Genomic DNA, 27,542 nt, shown 5'->3' with positions numbered 1-27,542 from the left:
CATATACCCAGACAGAGGAACACAGGAAAAGAAGAGAGAGTTACTACAGACAAACAAAGAAGGTTCAGGTAGACAGAAGAATGCATACAGTACAAATGTTCTATCATGTGTATTACTTGTGAAACTTTTTCACAGCCAGTTACATAAAACAAAAATGCATGGTCATCAGTTTGTTTCTGAAAAGCTGTTATTTTAGTAATTCAGCGTGTTCACCAGATAAATGTGAGTTTGTGTGTTGTGTTGGAGTAGTTTCTTGAGATGAAAGTGTTTGGCCCTTAGGAATGCTTAGACTGGATGCCTGCCATTCTTCCTGCCAGCCGACCGGAGTCTTGCAGCTGTTACAAACCACACACACACACACACACACACACACACACACACACACACACAGACACAGACACACACACACACACACACACACACACACACACACACACACACACACACACACACACACACACACACACACACACACACACACACCCTCACTTTGCTTATAAAAATGTAGACCTATATATAGAATATAGAAATATAATAACAATAACTTATAACAATAACTTATTTCACCAGTAAATTCCTGTTAACGGCAAAAAAAATCACTGGATGGGAAAAGGGTATTTTACACTTTAACCCTTACTTTGAATGCATCACGAGGCTGGCGAGGCAAGGCTGAGTCTGTGTTGTTTTTCAGACAACGGCAGCTACAGTCTGGTGTCTACAGTGAAATACAGACACACTTTTACACTGTAGCTGTCAGCATTTTAACCGTGTTTACTCCAGCTGCTAGCTAAGGGTAGGCTAACGTTACCTGCTGCCAAGTGTAGTGTTAACTAGCGTCCTGTGCGGCGATGTTTCAGTTCCCTCTAACGTCCGTTTTCGGAGCATCAGAGAGAAGCGCAGGCATTTAAGTGGCACCTAAATAAGGCACCAAAATCCGTGTTGCTATTCGGTTTGGTAGATAGCGGTCGTTAAGGCACCGGTGCCGTATTAGCACCGGGTCTCGGACCCCCGCCCTCAAAATAAAAACTCTTCGGATATACACGATTCATGTGGATGACATTTTCTCATTCAAAACGGCGATTTTCCCCGAAAAGCGACTAGTTTGCAGGTATGATTAAAGTGTCCTTGTCAAAGGTCCTCCTGAGAGTGCTGGCCTGGTGTATCCGGGAAAAAACAGGAACAAAAGGCTGTTACTCGGTTGATGTGGACCTTTAATAATTCTCAATTATAATTCTCATTCTACAAAGTTGTTCGGGTACAGGCAGTACACAAGGGGATTCAAAACACAGCCCTGGGGTGCTCCGGTGATAAGGAAAAGGATGGATGAGGTGTGTACGCCCACCCTCACCACCTGGGGTCTGCCTGTCAGAAAGTCGAAGATCCACATGCACAGTGAAGTGTTTAATACCAGGTCCTAGAGCTTTCTGACGACCCTGGATGGAACTATGGCGTTAAATGCTAATCTGTGAATCAATGAATAGCAATCTTACATAGACTCCTTTCTTTTCCAGGTAAGATAGGGTGGTGTGGAGAATGTTTGCTATGGCGAAACTAGTAAACTAAGTAGGCAAACTGTAATGGGGGCCACTGTGCAGGGCAGTCATGTCATTTTTGACCAGCTGTTTAAAGCATTTCATCACTACAGAGGTGAGTGCCACTGGGCGGAAGTTATTAAGGCAGGCTGGTCTTGTTCTCTTGGGTACAGGAATGATTGTGGACTCCCTGAAGCATGTGGGTATGACAGACTGAGCCAATGACAAGTTGAATTTCATTGTGAATACTGGTGCTAGTTATCAACAATTTGAGGACCCACCCACTGATACCGTCAGGTCCTGCTGCTTTCTTGGTGTTCACATGCTTGAAAGCCCTCCTGACATCATGCTCAGAAAGGGAAATAACCTCTGCTTCAGCTGTTTCTGCTCATGCAATTCCAATGGCCTCGAATCAAGCATACAATATATGCTATAGATGCATCAGCACTTGAAAAGGAGAAGGGGGGGGAGGGGGGAATCTATCATAGTTTGCTTCTGGGGTTGCTCTCCTGGTATTGTAGTTCCACTTTCTTCCCGTAGTTCCACTTTCTTCCAGTTGCCTCGTTATCTTTTCACAATGTAGGCTGCTGCTTTATAATTGTCCATGTTTCCAAACTGCAGTGTGCATTTTTGGTAGGCAGTTCATGTGTTCATGGCATTCCGGATGGTTTTGGTAATCCAATCTACCACAGAGACAGTGAACCTACACAATAATAATATATTTGTAACTTATATAAAATAATAGCCGAACCACAGCAATGTCTTGGAACCACAGTGTGAAAACATCACAGCAACAAGTGTTGATTTGCATCAGATATGTCACTGAAATGAATACTTTTAAGGATCTTAAGTTCAGAATGTTGTTTCCACGCGAGCTCGGCAGATTAGAGTTCACACTTTCTCAAAAAGGCAGACGTCCCTGACAGTTACGTCCTACAGGATTGTGAATGTCTTGCATGTTCCCTTTGTGTTTCGCCATTGCAGAACAGAAACCGATATTTCCACAGTACACAGACTGATCTAATAAAGTGGCGCATGTATGACACGCCAATTCGTATGCCGTTTTTGCGTGTTATCAAGACGCACAATCGCTTTTTAGCGTGTTTATCAATGCTGTTCGGCCGCCATTGAACTACATTACGTGTGAATTTTCACCGTAGCGAGTAGTATGAAAGGACATAAGTCCGCAGAGGGAGTTTGGCTAGGGTGGCGGATGGGTAAAACACAGGACTTGCACCCAGGAGAGCTGGGATCTAGTCCCGCGTGTGGCATTTGTCAAAGTTTTTTTTTTTATCCCTTCCCCAATGTTTCTTTCCTAAACCCAACCATTTATTGTTTTCCTAAGCTTGTGACGTTGGTCACCGTCATGTTTTTGTCGTTTTTTTGCGTTACTAAAGCCTTTCCCAATGTTCTTTTCCTGAACCCAACCTTTTTTTTTTTTTACACGCGTGTGACATTGTTCTCGTGATAGTATGACACGTTCTCGCAATAAGACGCCACCTGGCTGTATAGAGCGTAGACATACATGTGGAAAGCTCAAAACACGCCATTTGGCTTTAGGAAAGTGGCGTGTATGTTTACGCAAAATCATGATGCCATGTTGCAGTACATCATGTACATTTTTTATCTCTTGCCATCTGTCTTTTCCTTTCTCTCCATCCTCTGTCTACTCCTGCTGATGCTCATCATGCTCCATCCATGTGTGTGTGCAAAACATGGGCCTCTGCATGTCAAAAATGCTTCATCGTGTTTATTCAATCAAAGCATGGCCGTGGGTGCTGGATGCCTTGTGATAGCTACACACACACACACACACACACACACACACACACACACACACACACACACACACACACACACACACACACACACACACACACACACACACACACACACACACACACACACACACACACACTAGAGCAACTCCGGTTTCTTGTGGTGCCAGTGTGGGGCAGCTGGGTGCCACAATGAACCAAGTCCAATCAAATAAACTAGTGAAGACAAGCAAAACCTGCTCAACTAGACGAAAGTGGTGTGCGTGTGTGTGTGTGTGTGTGTGTGTGTGTGTGTGTGTGTGTGTGTGTGTGTATGCGTGCGTGCGTGTGTGCGTGTGTGTGCATTCCATTAGTTGTGTATGTGATAAGTAACAACTAGAGACCATCTTGCACTAACGTGCTTCTAGCGGATATAATGCAGTTTTGGGAATCTGAAACATCAGCTATTACACAAAAAGTCACAAAATTCATCTGGTGAGCAAATTTTGTGTTTTTATTAGGGGAACGACGAGTGTTGAGGTTGGCCTCATGCAGTACACTGCAAAAAAAAGGTTTGTTTTAAAAAGCCACACAGTATTGAGGCTCGCTATCTTTATCTGGATTTATTAATTTTACTTTTTTATGACAGTTTCATTTATAAATTTTCTTAAAGCCTCAAAAAACTTGATTAACGTATTTCTTGGCAACATGAAATGTTCATGATTAAATAAGTGACATTCAATGTTAATGTTTTGAAAACTCAGCTAATCTGGTTAATCCGGAGTGTGTGGGTGTGGTTTGATCAGATTTGACTGACAGTGGAAACATAAACAAACAACCCCACCACTTTCATCAGACTTGATTTAAACGTTGCTGAATTGTGATTGGTGCAAGAAAGTGAGTGACATCACTGTGTGAAACTTGACAGCTGTGTGAAGTCTGAACAATTGCCCCAAGTGATGTCACTTGAGTCAACATCGGTTGAAGAGGAAGACTACAATTTAGAAAATGAGAAAAATCTGGGGGTGTGGATTTATCAAGAATTGAGTTTTCAGTCTTCTGACACTCGCTCCTCACCACTGCTGGAAGCTAGAGGCTTGATGCTACATAAGCCGCTACTGCTAGCATAACACACCCGACTCCTTTACCCAAGTGTCTGTGGTCAACTGCCAATTGTAATTCTAACAATGTTATAGGAATGCTGGATTGGTGAAGTACTCTTTTATGCTTTACAACTAGTAAAAGAAAATATGCAGTAATTTAGCTTTCTATCAGTTTTCGATTGTTCTACTATTATTCAGAATGTATTGTGTTGTGTTATTCATTTTTGTCGACCAGAAATGCAGTCCATTTACTATTTGCATCATATGAGCAAAAGATTTAAAGCGAACTTCAACCTGGACCCAATATTCTCAAGTATTTGTGTAAATGGGAAAAATAATTTTACAAGGAGTCGCCCTCTGCTGGGCATTATACAAAATGCAGGTTTAAGGCACTCCTTTTATTTAGAGCGGAAGACACGTCCGTCTACTTCTTATATACAGTGTATGATCATAACACAAATGATGAAATTAAGACCCTGTAATGTGTACGTATACTGTACAGGCCCAGCAGACAATATAAAAAGAATGCTGTGACTCATTTTCAAATACGTTTTTGACTGCTCACATGTGCCACCTGATGGTTGTTGGTGTGCACTGCAGCTACTGCAACAGAAAATAATCTTTAACCCCTTTTAACCGCCGCCACGATAATCATGTGAAACGAAACCTTTAACATCTGTACTTAATCACATTAATGAAAAAATCTTGTAAATCCAATATTGCAATATATGATATGTGTGTTATATGATATTCAGGTCCAGAAAGAAGAAACCTTTTGAAATGTAATTTTGGTTAACTTGCATTTTGTTTAACACTACATGTGTTAAACCTTTCATTCAGGCAAATGCATCAGGAATCTCTGCCTAGCAACTTAAATACAAGCAGCATTTAAGTTATTAATCCCTGGATCTAAGACACAGCAGCTCTGCTAGTGTTTAATGAGTTGAGCAGCATTTGCGCTGTAAAACACACAGTTTGTTGACTTTCCATACCTCGGCTTTGTTCTGCTGTGTGTTCACGGGATTTTGTGGGTGTGGGTTGGTGTGTGGCTCTTCCATGCTGACCAGCTTCAGTTTAAGGTAGGACACCTCGTCCATCAGATCCAGCTTCTGAGTCTCCAGAGAGGTCCTGCTCATCAGCTCCTGGGAAAAACACACATAGACACTGTAAGTTAGATGCATTCAAAGCAACAGTTGAACAGCTTTTACAAACCACACCTACAGAAATGTCAAACATACACACACAGCTAGCGGAGATCAATGCAGTGAGAAGCCAGTATCCTTCTCCATTCTGTAAAATGTTCTTCCCACACTAACAGAGCAGGCTAGGCCGGGGGCCCAGACCCCACAAAGTTAAATATACACACACACACACACACACACACACACACACACACACACACACACACACACACACACACACACACACACACACACACACACACACACACACACACACACACACACACACACACACACACACACAGGCGGGCTAAAGGCTCTATTAATACATCTTTGTGCTTCTTTGGAATGGGAGAGAGAAAAACAAAGTGTGTCTAAAAGAGAGAGAGAGGCTGCTGAACATGAAGAAGTGTGTGTTTTTTTCTGTGACGCACACAAAACGCACATTTTTTTGCCAACTCTCAGTGTGTCTTTTGCTTTCGTTTCCTCATCTAACTACTTCTAATCCCACTTCCTCTTCTCTAAACTCAAATTTAGTTGGCCTCGGATTGTTGTTTAAGCCTCTGACATCCATCTTATTACACTTACTCTTGTTGAGAAAAAACATTTCAGAGGAAGTTGAAAACGAAATGATCCTGCAAAAGTTTACCCACTAGTCTGATTCCTTCCTCCGGTGCAATTCATTTTCCATTCAACTACAGATGCATAAACATACTACCTGTATCTTTTTGTCTTCAAGACAGATCAAAGAAAAGAATTGCCAGTAAATTAAGGGATTCACTTTCTTTGAACTGTTTTACACTAAACTGTCATGAAACAAGTGACCACATATTGAAATACACTAGATTGTTTCTCTAGAATTTGATCGAGTGATCTGATGTCACTTGTTTTAAGAAAACGGGGAATTGTGAGTCGATAACAAATTGAGTGACTTATCCATACACTATTATTGAGAAATTTTGAGATGATTTTGGAGACAGATTAGAACCAAATTCATTGACTTGGTTTCCCTCCATCCCTCCTGTCTACAGTTTATTATGGAAACTTTTACTGGAATAAATGGGATAAAGATGATCATTGGTGCTTTTGTTTGAAATAGCCACAGGCTGACTCCTCATGTGGGCACCTTCCATCAAAAGAAACTATTTTATAAAATTTTACAATGACATGTAAGTGATAAAATAAAGTGGATTATTGTCCTTTCATTAAGGTCTGACCTGAAAGAAAAAATGTGCCGATGTTCAACCTTATCTATTTATTTGAATGTGATTATGTTACACTTAAGTCCTTAACATGCATATTTTTCTTTTTCCCCTTTCCACAGGATATGTGGATGCCACATTGAACAAATCAGAGACAACACTCTTTGACCACAGAGGGATACCATGCCGTCCAAATAGAAAGATCACATGGTAAACAAATTGTGTCAACACCAGAGCCACAGACAGACAGCTAAAACCCCATAATCACTCCAGCTCAGCAGCGCCCCACACACACACGCACACGCACACACCCACACACACACACAAAATCTTATGGCAGCTGACTGTCAGTTTGCAATCTAACACCAGTGTCACTTACAGCAGGATAAGCCGCAGTCTTTAGAGGTATTTATCAGAACTCTGTGGTCATGGCACCACAACCAAGCTGCCTGACATTTGCTTCCCTTTAATTATATAAAGCAACACGTGACATATTATCATACTCTACAGCATTTATAGATCTCTGTGGCACTCATAATATAACACAGCTACACAGCAGAATTTAGATCTGGACTACAGTTCCTAATAACTGAAATGAGAAAATCCCCAATTTCTAAGACTCACAGTCTTAGAAAATGACTGAAAGAAGGCAAAATGTGATCTCCATGTAAGTATGTTGATGCCCATACCACATTTACACCTGGCATTAACATGTGATCTGTATTTGGATATGTTATCTGGATAAAGAAAATTGCATGTTAATGCCAGGTGTACATGCTGGGATTGGAATTAGCCAGTGCAAATTTGGATGTGGTCGGGATCGCATTGTGATAGGAGCCAGGTGTAAATGCAACCTGTACAGAGTGACCACATTCTAAATCTGCCCCGGCAACTTGAAATGTCACCTAACTTTGCCCCTTCCTGCTTAACTTAAGCAAGCCCCTGTTTGGTGCTGTGCAGGTAGTGTATAGTGGGTGAGATGAGATTATGATTTATCTGAAATCTCATTGTGTACATTTTTTGTGAAAGCACTCAACCCTACAATATCGCACAATATCGCCATTGATGTATTTGGTCAAGTATATTGTAATATTTGATTTTCTCCATATCGCCCAGTTCTAGTGGCGAAACTGAACCGAAACAGGCCACTCGTCACTGTGGCGGTGTCTCTATCTGCAGAGACCCTACCTTCTGCAGAGAAAAGAGAAAATCTTTTCTTCTTATTTTGCTGTGTGTGGGAAGTTTTTGGCCATCAGCAAAGAGCCTTACACATGGGTGTGGACCCTCAGCCAATAACAGCAAGCAGGGTGTAGCAGCCTGTTCTCAGTCCCAAGGCCACTGCTTTTGTATGTAATAGGCAAACATAGATATTGTAAATGTGGTCATTTCTTTATTTACTGTAAAATGGTTGAGGTTTGGGGCATCCTGATGGCTGCATGTTTGTGGTAAAAAGACTTATAAAACAATTCTCATACAACAGTGAAGTGAATGGAAACTGAAAATGCACAGTCCATGCTAATGAGAATTATGTTGAGGAATTTTAGTGATTGACGAAGAGTCGATTAATTCTATCTATGAATACATAAAAAAAGATAATGACCCTTGACTGAAGCTTTGTGTGTGCGTGCATGTGTATGTGCGTGCATAAATCCATGCATTGTGTGTTGTTAATGATACTTTGTAAACACAAAACTGTAAACCGAGTACACAGAAATGTACTCAATATAGTTATTTCGGTAACACTTAATTTAAGGTATCTACATAAGAGTGACATGACACTGTCACGAACACATGACGCTGTCATGACACAATCATGACACATGAACCCAAACCCTAACTCTAACCCTAACTTGTCATGACAGAAACCGAATGACACTTACTAAAAGAAGCGTTATGTCATAAACATTTATGACTTGTTTTGTCATGTTTATGACACATTCATGACAGTGTCATGTCACTCTTATGTAGATACCTTAAATTAAGTAACCGTTATTTCTCTGTCTACATAAAGGCACAGTAGGACATGTTTTCACAGTATGACTACATGTGTGGGTGGATCCCCTCTAGCATGAGAACACTGTACTGTGTTTGTGTGTGTGTGTGTGTGTGTGTGTGTGTGTGTGTGTGTGTGTGTGTGTGTGTGTGTGTGTGTGTGTGTGTGTGTGTGTGCGCGTGTGTGTGTGTGCTGACTAAGGCCTTATTAGATTAGTTGTGGTTCCCACAGCAAGTAGCAGCCCTGCGGCACTGACACATAATGTTACATGGTTGTCTTTCTCTTCTTCCTCTTCTCTTTAATTCTCTCGACATCCTGTCGCAGACATGCTGTCACCTTTTAAATCCTTAAAACTTGCTTTGTAATTAAATATTGACGAAATTTAAGAGGAATAGATTTGGGAGATGATAAATACAGTACTCAATAAAGACAACACAGTACAACCCAAACCCAGAGTCCAAAAAACGGCTAACTCCATCTTCATGTCTCTCAGCAAACACCTCGTATCACTTTAGCTATTTGACCAGCAGTCATCAACAGGACAGCGTTACACACACACACACGCACACGCACACACACACACACACACACACACACACACACACACACACACACACACACACACACACACACACACACACACACACACACACACACACACACACACACACACATACACACACAAGAAGATCAGGTGCAGTGGCAGGTGGAGATTGACTGTTTGAAATGTTGCAACAATTCACACATTTGTTAGCTATGAAGCAAAATGCATACATTTTACTGTAATGGTAGCATGCTACAAATTCTGTTTTTCAATTACACCAGAAAACAGAGAAGAGGAGAACCCTGAAGCTTGTTTTATGGTTCTACGGAGGCTCCACGCAGAGCTTTCGCCGTAGCCTACGTAAGTGGCCTGATGTTTACACTTGTGCGCTGGTGTGTGCGTCGAGCTGGCATGTGTGTGTGTGTGGAGTGTGTGGTACAGCGAGGGAGAAGTGAGAGAGTGACGGCGATTAGCTCCGGAGCAAGTACCGACTCTAGAGTCATAGTGAGAAAAACAAAGTGTCTCCCCTGTGTTTTCTGACCAAGGTGGGAAATCTTTAGCAGGAAAAGTTAACCCTCTCCTTGGTTTCATGTTGTTTATGGAGAAGGAGAACCAGGAAATGAGTCGGGGGAAATGCAACACTACCAACGTGTAGTTACATTTTTCGAGAGGTGCACGTCAGGCTACGGCGTAGGGTCCAGTGTAGACGCAGAGGGGTCTGCAGGGGCACGCCGTCAATTCGACGCAAAAGAATAAAACAGCCTTAACCCTAACCCTTACTTAGAAAAAAGGAGGAGCCTCTTTTTAATTCCTGCAGTGTTTTTATAGATAGATAGATAGATAGATAGATAGATAGATTTTTATTGATCCCAAAAAAATGGGAAATTCCAGTGTTGTAACTGGGTTATAACTGTTTTTGTTCAGTACAGAGAGCATACATTAATAAATTATAAAAGCTAGCAGAATAAAGATGATAAAACAGTATTTATTTGGGGGTTGTAGCCCTCTTCTTGACAACGAAGAGGACAAAGAGCTTTTTGAGGAGTCTAAACAGAGGGCGGATTCTGTGATAAACAAAGCTGTAGTCTTGTGGTGTCCAGCCTGGCAGAGCTCATGAGATTGCTTCATTACTGACGTCAAGTATAACAACTTAGCAGGAAAAACTTGCAGACATTCAGTGTTTAACACTACTTTATACTGGCAATCAAGTGGGACCTGTAGTCTACAGTAGGGTTGACCTACAGCTCCCAAGTAGTGCTGTTGAGAGTGGTGTTGACTTACTACTGATAAAAAATACAGTTGTCCTCAGACAATCCAAACTCAGTTCCTGAAGATCTTAAGAACAAGATTAAGAACCTACAGCCTGTACAGGTTACTGGATGATGGATATTCCATACTTGAGATGTTTTATTAGGACAACTGATGAACCCTCTAGACAGCATGAAAGACAGAAACTCTACTGACTTCATGCTACACATTATGATAGCCTAATCACTGCACATGTAGACATACATAAATAGTCATTTTCAGACCACTCAAGTGACAAAGCCATGCTAGCAGGGCTTCTTAGGCACAGCATTACTATGCATGAAATGCTAACGTTAGCATGCTAACGTGCTGACAATGACAATGTTAACATGCTAATTTTTAGCAGGTATAATGTTTTCCATCGTAGTTTAGCGTTTTAGCATAGTAACATTTGCCAATTAGCACTAAACACAAAAAAAACAGCTGAGGCTGATGGTAATGTCATTAGTTTTGCAGAGAGAAATGAATGTGTGTACCACATTTCATCCAATATTTGTTATTTTATATATATATATAAATTATATAAATATTCTTATTTATTTATTTCAGTCTGGAATAAAGTGGTGGTCTACTGATCAGCATTGCAATCTATTGAGCAGTGTAAGTGTAAGTTAAGAGTGTACATCAAGTGTAAGTGAGTGTCTGCAAGGACAAGCTAAACTGGTTGTACTGTCTCATGGTGAAGCAATGGTACAGTAAAAAGGGTGGTCGATGAAGGACAGATTTCCATTTAAAAAAAAATTATTACTCAATGTGTTTTTTTTTCTTTTGAGACACATTTACTTGACTTGTTTGCACACAAACTATCATCATATTCTTGATTTAACCCTTGTGTTGTCTTACTTTTTAAGTTCAAAACAAAGCAGAAATTATGAATTATTTTGACTAATAGTTAAGATCAGAGGATGTTGAGTGGATCACAGACTGGTTTATGTCAAAGTTTAGTCAGGAGACTGTTTTAAAACCTATACATTTTTTTTTTGAAATGCTATAAAATCGAATAAAACACACAAAGTTCTAAATTCAATGAAAGTAATCATTAATGTTACCTGCGAAGAACGTTGTGTTCCACACAACTTTCATTCATGTTATTATAATAGGTCAAATTTGAACCAAAGCCAACACAAGTGTTAACACACCTCTGTAGGCTCAGAAAGTTATGGGAAATTTGGTCTGATATTAAAAAAATTCTCTTTTTCATTGCTTATTCATTGTTTATTCTGCAGATACAAGGTTTTTGCCCAGTGTAGCAACTTATAACTCCACCATAATTACATCTATGACATACACCTGTGCCTTAAACTCACCTTCAAACACATTTTTGAATTTTCAAAATTCCTATGTTATCTGTTAAGACAGCACTTACAGTTTCATCAGATGATGTTAAATAGACAGGCAGGTGAGAAAGCCGGCTCATTTTCAAAAAAATCCTTTCAGACATGCTTGACTTGACCAGCAGTGCCCTGTTAAAAAGTTTATTTTGGTTTTCACAGGGAAACTCTGGCCAAATGTTATTTTAATTCCAGTTTGTCTCATTTATCACGCTGCTGTATTATAATACGGAATGCTTATTTCTTTGCTCTAATTGAAGCAAATCTATGTACCCTGTCATTTTGAATAGACATTTTTACTTCAGGAACAATAACAACATTGGACCAAAAACAGAATATTTTAGGCCTCATTATACCGTTATGCAAAGCCAATATGTGTGCTTCAAACTGAGTATGAAACAACAGCAGTAACAGAGCAGTACACAGTTCTTTATCGAAAAAGTCATCTTTAAACTCAGTTTGCTTTAGAAGTAAACTTTGTCCTATCTAGGACAGCGTAATGTTGAGATTTGACCTGTAAAATCTACTTATTCTTGTTTTTGTTGAACCCTCCACATAACTGAGCAGGTGATGAGTCAGAGGAGGTCAACAGTACAGTCAAGCTGGAATGCTCTGACACACTGTGCCACTCCTTTATCTATTCACATAGAGAACAACTTTACTGTTATTAGTATTCAATTGCTTGTCTATGTTTATCGTGTCTGACTGCTGGCAAAAATGATTATGCTAAATTAGGGTATGATTTGGGATCATCTGAGAACATATGTGAAGTTTTCAATATGTGCAAATAATGTAGTTTAGTTGTTAAAATATTAACTGGCAGAAAAGTCACATTACTGGAGCCCGATTGGCCAACACACTCTTATCTCTTCTATAGCCGGGAAGACACTATGCAGATTACACATGATTTTAGGCCAGCTAATTTTAGAATTGGGCCAAATTTCTACCAGTTCAGTTACCATTTAATGGCAGGTTGAGGTGGGTCACAACTAGGGCTGGGTTCCGCATCAAATACATTTTAGGCACCCACCGAATTGCCTCTAAAGTATCGAGTATTGAAAAATGCCTCGTCATTCAATACCCAATTCCAATACCTAATCTTATCAGCGTCAGTAAGCCAATAAGCGTGCAGAATGCTTCTACCAAGCTCTAATAATGCAGGTAACTGGCTGTCTAACATTACACGTCGTGAAGGCCTGACACTCTACTTCCTGGCTGGATCACTGCCTTTGTACAGTGGATGCCTATGACTCCATCGATATGATGAGGATTGGTTACGATCTGGCTACTACGGACCATATATAGATGGTGTGAGTGGTCCTGATGAAATTTCACAGTTATGGCGGAAACAATATTATGAACTGTTAAACTGTGTAAAAAGTAATCTGTTTGTAGTGGATAATGTAGAATTGAATGATGATGTTGTTGTCACTTCTGCTGAAGTCAATGAAGCAATATTGAAGTTAAGAGATAATAAGGACTGTGGTCTGGATAGTATTACAGCTAGAAACTGTGCCCTCTGGTAGCTATGTGCTACACAGGTTTTTTTGTTCATGGAGTATTTCCTGATTCTATGCTCTCTGTTGTGCTAGTACCAGTTATTAAAGATAAAGTGGGGAAGCTGAACAGCTCAGATAATTACAGGCCAATATTATGTCCAAAGTGCTGGAGACAGTTCTATTGTGTAGACTTGAGAGGTACGTCCTGTCTACTGATAACCAATTTGGTTTTAAAAGAAAGCATGGCACTGATTTATGTATTTTTGCACTAAAGGAAATTTTAGATAAATGTAATAGGCAATTCCACAATGTTCATGTGCTTCATTGATGCTTCTAAAGTATTCAATCGTGTTAATCATGAGAAATTATTTTTAAAATTGTCTAAAAGTGGGGTCCCTGTTTTTTTTAATAAGAATCTTGGTTTATTGGTACTCGCATCAGACAATGAGAGTGAGATGGGGGAATGTTACATCTGTCCCCTTCCAAGTAACCAATTGTGTCCGCCAGGGCGGAATTCTGTCTCTGTTTCTTTTTAATATGTGTACGAATGATTTGTCTTTGATTTTAAATGCATGTGGTACAGGTTGTAGGGTTGGTGACTCCCTAATTAATCACCTTATGTACGCAGATGATTTGGTCATTTTTAGCCCATATAGTGCTTGTCTCCAACAGCTTCTGAGAATATGCACACAGTATGGTGCTGATTTTGATATAAAATACAATGTCAAAAAGAGTAAGATCATGATTATTAGAAGTAGAGAAGACAGACAGTCAACCTTCCATGACTTCTATCTGCCTGGCACTGCACTTAGGATGTGCAGTGAGATTACATATTTGGGCCATATTATTGCAAATGACCTGTATGATGATAAGGATATCTATAGGCAGCATCGGAAGCTGTATGCTCAAGCGAACATGCTCTGCCGTAAGTTTAGCATGTGCTCTGTATCTGTGAAGATCTCACTCTTCAGAGCGTGTACCTTTGTATACTGCCTACCTGTGGTGTCGTGGTGAGTAGTATTTTACAAGAATGACTAAACCTATGGTCTTGACTGAGACTGTTCTGTGAAATAAAACTGAGTTTCACTGCAGAACAGACGGGCCATATTATCTTTCAGCCAGCTACACCTGCATATTTGTCCTTTTTTCTTGTTATGTTACATTCATAGCAGAATTGTATTGTTTGACTACATTTTATTGGAATTGTCAAGGGACAAAACCAATTGGGAGTTCAGTTACAATGTTTAGTGTGGCCTGTCACCTAATGTACAGTGTAAGTTAACATGTATTAATATATAATTTACAAAGATTAATAAAACACTACAGCTGCTCAGCTTAAAAGGAACCTACTGTGTCATCCAAATATTGTAGTACTGTCTAGTTCTGTAATTCAACAGTCAACTTTTCTGCTTTTTTTGCGCAAAGAGCAAATTGCGTATCATGTGTAGGTGTCTCAAGCTGTAGAATAGGAAAAACCCTGCTTTACTGTAAAAGATTGGTTACGATTAAAACCAGGAAAAGACAACACTTGTGTCATATTACGATATTCAAACATTAAAGGGAAACTTCACCAATTAGCATTAAGTTTTGTATCAGTAGAAACACGGTAATATTTTTGAATGACCATTCTTCCCTCCCTCATGTCCCCCTGAGAGGGGAGATCTCTGTATTGTGGGTCTGGAAAAAAACCTCAGATGACGCAAAATGACGATTTTTGCGTAATCTGAGGCTTTTTTGCCCAGAGGCAAAAGACTACAGTCTGTATGCCTGTATTAGGAGCCACTTCCGCATAGCCCAAAGGGGGTTGGACTGTCGGCTTTTTCCGGAGATTGTTGAGGAAAAAACGAGTTTCAGCCATCTTGAATCCTTGCTTAGCTTCTCAGCAGGAGCAGAAACAGTTCATCCCGACGGAAATTTTAGAACAACAATTATGTGCGTTCAAACTACCGCACACGTATACCACCGGGATACATTGGAACACATCGGAGAATATGCAGGACACTTTATTACGGACGCAATACTCCACACACTACGCGAGCTTCGCCTGCACGGAGACCAGCGGTGTTGCTCGATGCCTCTGGCCGGTAAAGAGACCTCATCAGTGGGGAGCGTTGAACAAGTGAGCCAGCCATCTGTTCACCAATCGTGCTTGCAAGTGTCTGCTTGCAAGTGTCCGCAAGTCTCTGAACTCCCAACGTGAGTTCAGAGACTGCTGTGCTGTGTTTTTGTTGTTGTGGAAATATTGCTGTGGACAATCCAGCCTGCTGTCACCGGGTAAGACTACTAGTGGAGGTGGGCTGTGTTACCCCGGACTGCCTGTTGCAGAAATGGGGTGATTTGTATCCAACTAACTGCTAACTGCTGGTGGAGTTTGTGACTGTAAAATGCAGACAATTCTAGCTACATCCCACGCAAATGTACGGCTTTAGTTTATACTCAATGTTTATACCACAGCCCACAAGAGCTAATGCTAGTAGCTATGTGTTAGCCTTCTTTTATTACATGGCTTGGTTGAATTCTAATGTAGAATGCGGTCTGTTATTTCTCTGCTATCAATCAATCCGCTGAAAGAAGTCCGGATAATGTATCAGCTGTGGCAAAAAAAATGCATGTTTTAAATGTGTAACACCACTTGAGCCACGGTGAAACGTTTTTTCCAGAGCCGTCTTTCTCTATCACTCTGGTTTTTTCGTGTAATGGTTGAAATGACAATAAAACACACTTGTTGAGTTGATTGTCTCACTGTCTGTCTGTAAAGGGTAGGCGTGGCTAGGGAGTGGCCTCATACAGCAGCAAAGCAAGTGCATTCTGGGATATGGTGTCTTTCATCCATGAGCCAAAAACACATTTTCTGGCTTATCTTGGCCTAGAAGGCACCAATTTCAATTTTCTTTTCACATTTCTACTACATAAGTGACCCAATTTAAAGATATATTCAGCTTTCCAGTGGTGAAATTTCCCTTTAAGACAGAATCTAGCCTCATATATTGATGTTGATATAATATCGATATACAATGCGCTATATCCCTACAAATGGTTTCACATTATTCCACTGATAGACAGGCAGCAATGCACAAGACAAATACTGCTAGCAAGTTAACATGAATGTAAACAATGCAAGTTTCAAAATGTAAATGTAATTTCTAGCGTGCCTGCTAGCAATAGAACCAACGCCTATTTTTCACGCAACACACAAGTGTGTCGGAAACGTTTCCAGGCAAAATAGAATAGGAAAAAGATGTAAATATGTTGTTTAGACATGAATACATATTAATAAATGACATGTTGATGTTTGAAAGCCTCTAGGTTTTGATATAAATGCAGATATAAATGTAATAAAAAAAAAAATTGATTTTCTAATATTGCACCTGTCAATACAGAACGAAATATTCTGCCGTAATATTTTGCCGTCAATACTGCCGACGTTGTCTTTGCTGTAATCAAATCAGTATATATTTATGTTTAACATGGTATTTCATTTTATCAATGGGAAACATACATGTGTCCAGACAAGGCTAGCAGCAGCAGCGCCGCGTCAGACACGTTTCTGGTGTGTAAAGACATAGAAAAATCCACGCAGCTGACACGCAACAGAAACGCAACGCTCACGCCACGCAGCCAGTGTGTAACCGGCCTAATTCTGCACCAAGGCTGAATTTCGGGAAAGAGTCTTCAGATACAGTATTAGGGGACCACTAAGGTCTATATAAAAGCATCCAAAGAACACCATGTCATGGGACTTTTAAAAAAGAACATGAAACAAGTGTGCCACACTGAAAATGCCTTCTAACACATAATGGAGTATCAGGAACACTAATTAACCACCTGGAGGCTTGTGAATTATCTATCATTTAATCATATATATTTGATTAAACAGGACTTTTACATATTGCAATTTTTGTCTAAGTCATAACAGTGTGTGTGTGTGTGTGTGTGTGTGTGTGTGTGTGTGTGTGTGTGTGTGTGTGTGTGTGTGTGTGTGTGTGTGTGTGTGTGTGTGTGTGTGTGCGTGTGTTTGTGTGTGTGCACATTACCTGTTGTAGCATCTCCTCTGTAGAGGCTAGTTTCTGCCGGTGTTCCTCCAGAGAACTCTGTAAGTCTCTGATCTTCTCTCCCTGGGCCTCCACCTGGTCGGTCAGAATGCTCACCTAATGGGTGACATATTCATTCTCTATTAGGACACATACTGAGACACAGAGCAGAACTGTGCAGATGCAGAAAAAGACGCATAGTGATGTCGCAGATGGAAACTTAGAGCCATAGAAACAAATGCATATACACATATTTATTCAGAAACCAACGAACCACACAATAATGTAGTGGCAAAGATTTTCTTTGTTAAAAAAACACCACCTACCCAAATTTCATGTGCACACAAACACAAATATACATTTTACTTCATACACGCATCACCATGTCTCTTTCTCTTCTTTCACTCCACACACAAACACACATTCATCCTGGCATACATCAACTCCAACACACATTTACTCAGCAGTCTGTTGCTCAGGAATGCGTTGCACATTTAGTATAACCTCCCTGAGAACACGCTCACTTCCTGCCAAACATCACACACACACTTCAATTCTCCTGTTTTCCTAAACTATGCAAAATCGCTCTGACAGCAGCTGATTCTCTGTCACTTCAGCTTCTCTGAATGTTACCCCTGCAGCCATGTCCTGTCTCACAGCACTCTGGCAATAAAGAATCTCGTGCAAAGTTTCTGGCTCAACATGTATCAAAATCCAGATTACAACGAAAGCAAGGACATGTGTTGTTACAGAGATGTGTGAAGGATCTGGTAGCCTGCGCTAACAATGACTAGTCCCACAAAGAAGTGAGTAAATGAATGAACAAGTACAGTATGTGAATGAGTCACATCTAAGTGTGTGTGTGTTTAGCACCTTAAACATGCATTTGACTATTACCTGACAAATGTAATGTATAATCTATCAGCTATAGACCCTTATTTAAAGGTGAAGCACCACAAAGCAAATAAAAGACGAGGCGTGATTTTGATATGACTGTAAAAACCTTCTAATGTTGAAGAGAAAGACTCTCTTACCTCTTCTGTGTTTTGCTTCTGACACACACACACACACACACACACACACACACACACACACACACACACACACACACACACACACACACACACACACACACACACACACACAAATGTAGGTGAAAGGTCCCCACTAGGCTACAGGAAAGTTAGTTACTATACACAGAGTGTGTACATGCTAACACAGACACAATGAAGCAAGACACCTCACATAAACAGTCCTGAAGGAGAGGCAGGTGAAGAGAAAGTAAAGCAAAGAACATTGAAGCAGGCAACCTGTCAACAGCCAGTTAAATCTTAAAGCCCCAGTCACCTTGTATATAAACCAATCACAGCTGGTGCAAGATGCAGAATGTGTAACGAGTAGGTGTGGGAGTGAGTGGTTGGTGGGAAATGAGATATGGACTTTGACAACTTTATGAACCGGAGTGATCCAGGCAGGTGGTGTATTTTAACTCAACATTTGAAAAAAAGATCCACTCACATACACACAAGTACACACAGGTGAAGAGAGCCTGAGGAGCAGTTTGAGAACTGTGATTTAAGTTAAGAGCAAGGTACAGGGATCACCGCTCTATGAACTAGCTATTAAAGTGATCTAAGAGCAGCGAGAGCCTGTTGACATCATATAGTGACAAGATATATAATCTTCTGCCTTACCACGGTAGCACTGATGTTGAAAGTTACTGTAAAAGTTGTCAGTAAACACATGCTTAGACAGTTGAAGCTGTCCGGGCATGTTTGTTATGAAATATCTAAAGAACTAGGATTACAGACTAGAAACTAAGATGTTTTTTTCCAGTGTGGCATTAATCCCTCCAGACAAATCCCTGGCTCATTTACTCATAGTAGGAATTCAAATAATAATGTCAAAATAAACACATCTGTACTAGATTACAATTATGATTATCTTTGATTGTGGGGGTTTTCATTTTTTAGCAGAAGTAGGACGACAAAAGTCCCACTGAATCCAATGCAGAGACAGACAGATGTGTTTTGGCAGTAGAGCAAGGAGGATGACACGCAACAGTTCCCCGCTGGAATCGAACCAGGGACTTTTGTGTTTCCATGGTACATATTTTAGACTGGACAGTCTCAGAACACACTGGTGAAACGTATTGATTGTGCAGTCTTTCTCGCAGTCGGAATCTCTAAATTCCCAGTTGCAAATTTTAATTTTGGAATGCCTCATGAAGTCAGATTTCCAACTTGGAAATGAGAACCTCACCAAACCCGACATCACAATCCAACATGGCTGCACCGAGCATCAACAGTACTATGGCTGTGTATTTTGAATACACAGAAAAATGCATTTTGGTACAGTGTTTGTACCTGTAAAATACCACATAATGCGTTGTTATCAAATGGTATGTCTAACAATGGGTAACCTGGCTAGAGTCCCCCCAACCCGTTAAATATAATAGTTTTCTGACTTGTTACAGAACATGGTCAACTCCGGCATGATTACATTCACAGTTCCCACCTCAGACTTTCGAGGTAAACGGAATGTAGCATTAGTAGGATAAAACACACACACACACACACACAGACAGACAGACAGACAGACAGACAGACAGACAGACAGACAGACAGACAGACAGACAGACAGACAGACAGACAGACAGACAGACAGACAGACAGACACACACACACACACACACACACAGTTCTGACCTGTAGCACCAGAGACTCCTTGTCTCCTTCTAGGCGGAGCAGTCGTTCTTGGTAGGTTTCATTGTTGGCTGGAACACACAGGTTTACCTGGATGAAGACGCATAAAAACATGGAGGTAAAAAAACTGAGCACCACTATTTTCTGCTGGGCATTGTTCTTCTTACATGAATGACTGAGTTAGCTTTATTTTAGTCTCGCATGGCCAGACCTTCCTCCACAGCGCTGCGGAGGAGGGTCTGGCTAGACAAAACAGCATTCCGGGATAGTAGAAAAAGGGCTTTGGTTTATTGGCATTCCTTTAAACCAATCACAATTGTCTTGGGCAGGGCTAAGCGCCGGGCAGATCCACAGAGCTGCTGCAAAACAGCTTTGGGAAGGAACTTCTTGTTTTGGTGGAACGTGTGTACGTTCAAAGGTTGTTTGTTTTTGAATATAATAGTTTTCCGACTCATTACAGAACATGTTTCATTCACAGTTCTGACCTCAGACTTTTGAGATAAATGGAACGCAGCATTATAAGGATAAACACACACATACACACACACACACACACACACACACACGCACAGACACACACACACACACAGACAAACACAAACACACACACACACACACAAACATGGCCACTGATTAGTAAACATGATGCAGCATTTTCGCCAGACAGTCAAATTACAACTAGACAGTTAATATGAAGATTAACACAAAATTTACGGTAAATGTATACACACACACACACACACGGGTCTTCATTGTCATGTGCCCCTAGGTGGCCTAGCGGTAGAGGCTCTGTTCTTTGATTCTGACCTGCGGCACCACAGCAAAAACGTGTCTTTTTCATTTATTATTGTGCACAGGTGTGTTGTAATTAACTTAAAAGAAACTCAGTTACTCGATGTCTGCAGAGCGTATCACACAGCGTGGCACAATCATTGTCTGAAGCAAAGCACGAATGTTGCTGAACGAATAGCAGATTTATTCCACCAAAATGCCACAACAAAATTGAAACCGCAAGTCCCAGTTAAACCACCACTGCAAACCCTCATGTTTTACACAGCATCTGCTTTTTTTTTATACAGCCAGTATTCAAAAACCATAGCTCACACTGCGAGCTGTGTACACTTTGTTGTTGTGGAGACAGGTCTGGCAATGCGATACACATATGGCCTGCCCTCTATACTTTCACACCGATGACCAGGGTTTCACCAAGTTTGGAAATTCAAACCAAGCCAGTCAACATGATCACCTGGGACAACATGGGAGCACTGCATAACAATTACCTTAAGTTCTAGAAATGGGCGTGGCTTTACACGTCATATTCAGTGAACAACAAACATCACTCCCATCCAGCTGTGTACCAACAGAACTGTTTTGTAGCTACTTGAAATTGTCATTGTACAGTAGAGAGAGAGAGAGAGAGAGAGAGAGAGAGAGAGAGAGAGAGAAAGAAAGAGAAATAAAGCTATTTGTTGATGATGGTTCCGCAGTAACTACATTCTGATTTCTCCCCTCTGAGTATTTATTGCAGCAGCTGAACAAGGAAGTAGGTTACTCTAGTATCGATGTTTGACCATTTTAAGACGAGGGGAGAACATTTCTCCTTGTTTGATTTTATTTAAAGTAAAGATGGGCTTTGCTGTTGTCTTCACGACTCATTTTAAAATAGACAGAGAGAAAAAAGAGAGAGATTTGTGCTACGCAGCAGCCGAACTGAACTGCAGTCTGCGGACGTTTATCACTCTGGTGCCGCGATGTGTGCTGAATGGATGCCGCTCACTTGCCACTGCTGTGCCACTGTTGTAACACCTACAACTTTCATACAATATGGCTATTATTCAACTTTTCAAGATATCATATTATTAGAACAATTATCACTTTTCAACATTTCTTACGTCACCTTTTTCTTACACATTTTTAACCAGCAATTCATTTTAGCTTTAGCATTAGCTTTTTAAAAAAAAAAAACTGTCATTATTCCACATCTTTTTTACATTAGTGGTGTTATTCAACTTGTCAATGATATTCATACTTATTAAAACCATTCCCACTTTTCCAACTATTCTCACTACTTCAACTTCTTCTTATGGATTTAAGCTATTAATCCAGTTTAGCTTTAGCAATTTAGCTTGTCAGCATTCACACGCATTTTCTGCAGGAAATGCATTTTCTAGTTAAATATGTTATCATTGTACATCACTTTGTAGAGATCTGTTTTCACTTAAGCATTAAAGGGTATTTTTCTTTTGATAAGTGTAAAAATCTTAAAAAATGTAATATTCATTCCGGGTTGTAAAACAATAAACCACAAAAACTCCCATGGGGAGTAAATACTTTTTATAGGGACCTGTGGCTGTTAAAGAAAGCTGTGCTGTCCCAGATTTTCCCAAAAATGACAGACACCTCTGTCAGATCATAAATCACACACACTTTGTTAGATAAAATGAAAATTCTGAATATAAGAGTGAGAGTACTACAGATGTAAGCTCCACATTAATTGCATGTTGATCCACTGATGCAGGAATCTAGCCTAGAAATCTAGACTCCCCCTAGTGGCAGCAAATTTATTTGGCAGCTAGGGGGGTCTAAGCACTCTCCGTTGTCTTTCAAGCTGCAAAAACCAAATTTTGGTCAGGCCAATCACATTGTGTATAGAGTCGGTGGGCGGGGCTTATGGCTGCTGGGAACAGTGGACTTCTGGAAGACTTGGAGTTAAGCTTTTCTTTGATAAAAGAACAAAGAACGGCACAGAAATCATTCTTAGCAGCCACACAGGCAATTGGGAGAAAATTATGTATCAGGCTTTGTCTAGAAATAGAAATGCTTTGTAATAGGTTTTTACACGCTGTGAAAGATATCTTTCCGTTTGGTCAGAAGCTCTTTTGCCAGTTTTATACAGTGGTCCATAGCTTTTAAGGTTATAGCCGAATGTGTGTTCCACAACTCGAACTAATTTAAACGATGTAAGGCTTAAATGATGTAGTCAGTACAGTTTCCATTTCTCTCTAAAGAGTCAGATTATCCTGTCTTTGAGTGTCTGTGTCCAGGGTTGCTGACTCTTTAACTGCTCAGCCCTGCTGCTGCTGCTGCTGCTGGGAAATTGAGAGTGTGGAAAACATTATTATCCAGCTATGAAGCCTGGACCTGATAAGATAATGTTTCTGCTTCTGTCAGCTTCCCAGCAGAGGAAAGGCTCAACAGTCCCTTCACGTACAATATGCTAAAAAATCCTCAGTTTAATTAGAACTACATTTATCAAGATTGGTTACAAATACAGTATCTTTTGATGTTAAAAGACTTCAAGCAAGCTGAGAACAGGGGGGGCATGATGTCTCTCTCTCATGGGTGGGCCAAATTCTCTGGGCGGGCAAAGCAGAGAAAGGGGAGGTAACCTTGCTCCTTATGACCTCATAAGGAGCAAGATTCCAGATCAGCCCATCTGAGCTTTCATTTTCTCAAAGGCAGAGCAGGATACCCAGGGCTCGGTTTACACCAATCGCCATTTCTAGCCACTGGGGGACCATAGGCAGGCTGGGGGAATGCATATTAACGTTAAAAAACCTCATAAAGTAAAATTTCCACGCCATGGGACCTTTAAAGCTATAGTGTATAGTTTCTGTCGACCCCATGAGGAATTATAAGTAATGACCACATCACTGTTGGCGTTAGGGATGCAACGATTATAGATTTTGTTGGTACGATTATAGTCTGAAAAATAATCATGGTTTAATGAAAGAAATAACACAGCAACAGTTTTGAATGTTTTGAAAATGATATATGATCAATCACCAACCTTTTTTATTTAAATTCATCTTAAAAGATTAGAGACTAGAGGTGAATCAGTCACACCACAAACCATATACCATAAACATTAGACATGTGTATAAAACAAACCATCTGTTTAACAAGAAAATAATCCACACACATTTGTCAAAATTATGATCCAAACACACGTCAAATTGCATTGACTGCTATGGGGCCGTCTGTTTTCCATCCCCCAAAAGGGGGCGTGGCCTTGAGTTTTAGCGAAGTACCTGTATGTGCCGGTTGTGCGTATACTGAGAAAGACAGAGAGTTGTGTGGAGCTGATAGTCTTAATTAGCTTTGTAGCAACTCATTTGGCAATGGCTTGGATGTAACAGTCGTTCATTAATATCAAAAAGTTACGCACTAAAGCTTTAAGAAAGTTCCACCCTTTTAGCTGAAATGCTATGACATCAAATTGTATCATAGGGGCTTTTCTTTTACACAGAAGAACTGATAAGTAGCTTTTACAACACATTTTACCAAAAAAATAATCATACAAACTATATAACTACAAATTTTGAGGCATTAGATATGAGACCAGTAAAACTGACTGACCACATAAATTCACTAGCTACACTAGATTGATGCCAAGGCGATTTGCTATATTGCTTAAAACAAAAACCATATATTTCATGTATGAATTATTAGCTTTTGTAAGGGACAACCATAATGTATCTCAAAAAGATCGAAGCAGTCTCAGCCTTTAAATGATTTATCTGAAGACCATGACCATAGCAAGCAGCTGTTTTCAGCAAGAAAACTCAGATAAACCCACTAAGCACTACCCCCTAGTAACAAACAGCACACAAACAAAGTAAGACTAGCTAGTGAACACAGTGGAGCATTTAGTAGCTAAATAGCCACATATTTCACTCAGGGGTTGGCGGAGACCAAAACCGAGCTTAAAAGATGAATATTGGACTTATATTCATCAGGTACCTATAAATACAATTCCAAATGAATGCTAATGAATGCTCCGTGCAAGTTTCCTAAAAAGTTAGCCACTCAACTTCATAAGGTGATAATATGGAAGTGTTGTGTTTACAGGTTGTTCCTCCTTACCCTAAGTGGCCAAAAGCACTGGTGGCAAGATTTATGGGGGACAGAGATTTTAAGAAATACTAGTAACAATAAAGCTGGTGTGAAATGGCAGCTACCAATCACCGCAACCATTACTTGTTTACAGTAATCAATACTTTAATGTGTTACATTCATCTCTGTCTACAGTCCACCCCATAGCTGTCTAAACTATGGCCAAAACACATTGCCTAAAATAGTTTGACATTCCAGAAAAGAATACAAAAAGCTTGGAACTTAAAGTACATGCTCAGTGTAGATGTAATTGCTTGTAAGTGGCAGTTCCTGCCATCATGATGATGACCTAGTTTTGAAGAGGAGAATGTAAACATCTGCATTTAAGGCTTTGAGCTGGAACTCTTATCTGATGCTACCTACAGAACAATAACTGTAGAAGAAGCTTTAAGTACAAGACCAATAGAACTAACAGCTAACCAAAAGTGCAATGGTTAGAACCCTTGTAGCATTTTAATTAACATACTGTATTACATTTAAAATAAAAAGGCATATGAGAAGATGCAGCTTTAGCTTGTTAGCCTCTACACAATGTAAAACATATTTGGAGTAAGCCATACATCTCTCTCTGATTGTCTAAGAACACAGAAAGAAAGAAAAGTCTAAAACCAGCATGTAATCCTTGCAGATCTGTCTGCAGCTGATGTCAGTGATTCAGAAGATGTACTGTATACAGACTGGGCAACCTGATACATTAAACATATTAACTATGTATATAACTATATTAACTATATTTAAACTAAACAAAGAGACAAGGAAACATGGGGTAAGAATGTGTAAAATCAAAAGACTTACTTTATGCTTTACTGAAACTGTTTGGATTATCTGTCACCAAAGGTATGGCAAAAATGGCAGTGTTAGGAATCTGAAAGTCTCCCTTAACTCCTAATATTTAGGTTTATAAGTACTGTTACAGTATGACTTTTGGTTTGTCACTCCAGTGGGAGAAGCCAGGAAGTATTTAAAATGTACTGTAATCGCAGATATTAGCATCAGACTGCAGAAGTAGGGCCATTTCAGGGAAATGACAGAGCACTTCAAGGGGCTGATAAAGGAAACCAGGCCAGTCTGTTACTATCTGTCATCGCATGGTGAACTGTGTGGGTATGGAAGGAGACAAGAGAGTGAAAAAGATTTGGGGGCAGAATAAGTTTTAGGTTTATCACTTTTGGGGGCATTTCTTTTCAAGACGAACAAAACACGTAGCTAATTTTTTATTTAACAACTACACTTTCCCGCAACAGAGCAATTATTAAAGGTTGTACATAAGAGAAGTGACAGTAGTTGAAGGTATACAACACTATATAATAACAATGAATCTTAAATAAAACCATTTGCATGAAGAGATTTGTTTGTCTCTTGAAAGCTGTGCAGTGTTCTAAATGTTTTCAAATGGAAGTGCTAGCAAGAGGGGTGGGTGGGACTCCTAATGACATACAGTGTCTATGAATGCATCCAGGACAGCATCTACTGTAGAGGACTGAATTGGGATTAGGATCCCGTGGGTCCAGCGGGACACAAATCTCGCAGGAGTGGGCATTTTTAACGTTGGTCAAGCCAGGTTACTGTACCTGCAGATCTACATTTAGATTGAAATATATTTTTCTTGATAGTGTTGAGCATGCTCTAAAGATGCTTAATTATGTTACATATGGTGATAACAACAGATACAAACTGCTGTTACTGTTACAGAGTGCACCAAACCGTTGTATTCACAAACAGTAAACTTAAGGACTGCATTGCGCAACACACAGGACCCAACACAAATCTCGTGAGAATGCTCATTTTGTTTTGTTTTTTAAAGATTATTTTTTTGTGGCATTTCCATCTTTAACGGATAGGACAGCTCTGAAAGGGGGAAGAGAGAGGTCAGACTCAAACCCTGGACTTTCTGCATCAACATATAGACCTCTATATATGTGCGCCTGCTCTACCAACTGAGCTAACCCGGCCACACAGAGGATGTGCATTTTCTAACATTGCTGCAAATGGGAGCTGGCTGTCAAAAATAGACAGCGGGTCACAGGATTTAGATGCACTGCTTTATAGGTTCGCCTAACTCGGTTTTATAAGAAAATAAGTATTCTTATGTATAATAAGAACTGGATACAGTGTTTGAGGCAGAGCCCTGTTCATTTGTACCCAGAATGCAGCATGACATGACTAAGGCAAAATGTACAGGTCCAAATGTGAATGTACATTGTGTTACTCATTGTATTACCAACTGAAGGAGCCAATTAAAGAGACAAAGAATGCTACCTGCAGTAATTTCAACAGATTTTTAACAATTTGCATAATGTAATATGTGTGTGTGCACATGATAAGTCATTCAGAGAAACATCACTGTAAGTTGATGTGAGCTCTACAAGCTGATGCTTTTTAGTAAAACAACATACGTTTTTTTAAAAATATCAGATATGTATAAAAAAAAATCACTGCATGATAAATTATATTTTTTAC

At 40.0% G+C, this 27,542-nt stretch overlaps 1 protein-coding gene across 9 annotated transcripts in view; it reads right to left on the bottom strand.

Annotated features, from left to right (window-relative positions):
* Positions 1-27,542, bottom strand: part of ppfibp2b (PPFIA binding protein 2b) — a 128,229-nt gene that overhangs the window by 30,051 nt on the left and 70,636 nt on the right. For 5 of the 9 annotated variants that reach the window (XM_028584891.1, XM_028584892.1, XM_028584894.1 and 2 more), the window contains 3 exons: positions 20,190-20,276; positions 17,485-17,598; positions 5,385-5,534 (listed from right to left, as the gene is read on the bottom strand). In XM_028584891.1, coding sequence (XP_028440692.1) covers positions 5,385-5,534; positions 17,485-17,598; positions 20,190-20,276 — 351 coding nt within the window. Of the gene's footprint in view, positions 1-5,384; positions 5,535-5,630; positions 5,786-17,484; positions 17,599-18,515; positions 18,582-18,726; positions 18,774-20,189; positions 20,277-27,542 lie in introns of those variants that run through there. The other 4 variants (XM_028584897.1, XM_028584896.1, XM_028584898.1 and 1 more) reach the window with 4 other exon arrangements.

Source organism: Perca flavescens, chromosome 8, assembly GCF_004354835.1.
Source record: "Perca flavescens isolate YP-PL-M2 chromosome 8, PFLA_1.0, whole genome shotgun sequence".
In the NCBI taxonomy this organism is placed as follows: Eukaryota; Metazoa; Chordata; class Actinopteri; order Perciformes; family Percidae; genus Perca; species Perca flavescens.
This window is presented reverse-complemented; position numbering and strand designations above follow the sequence as displayed.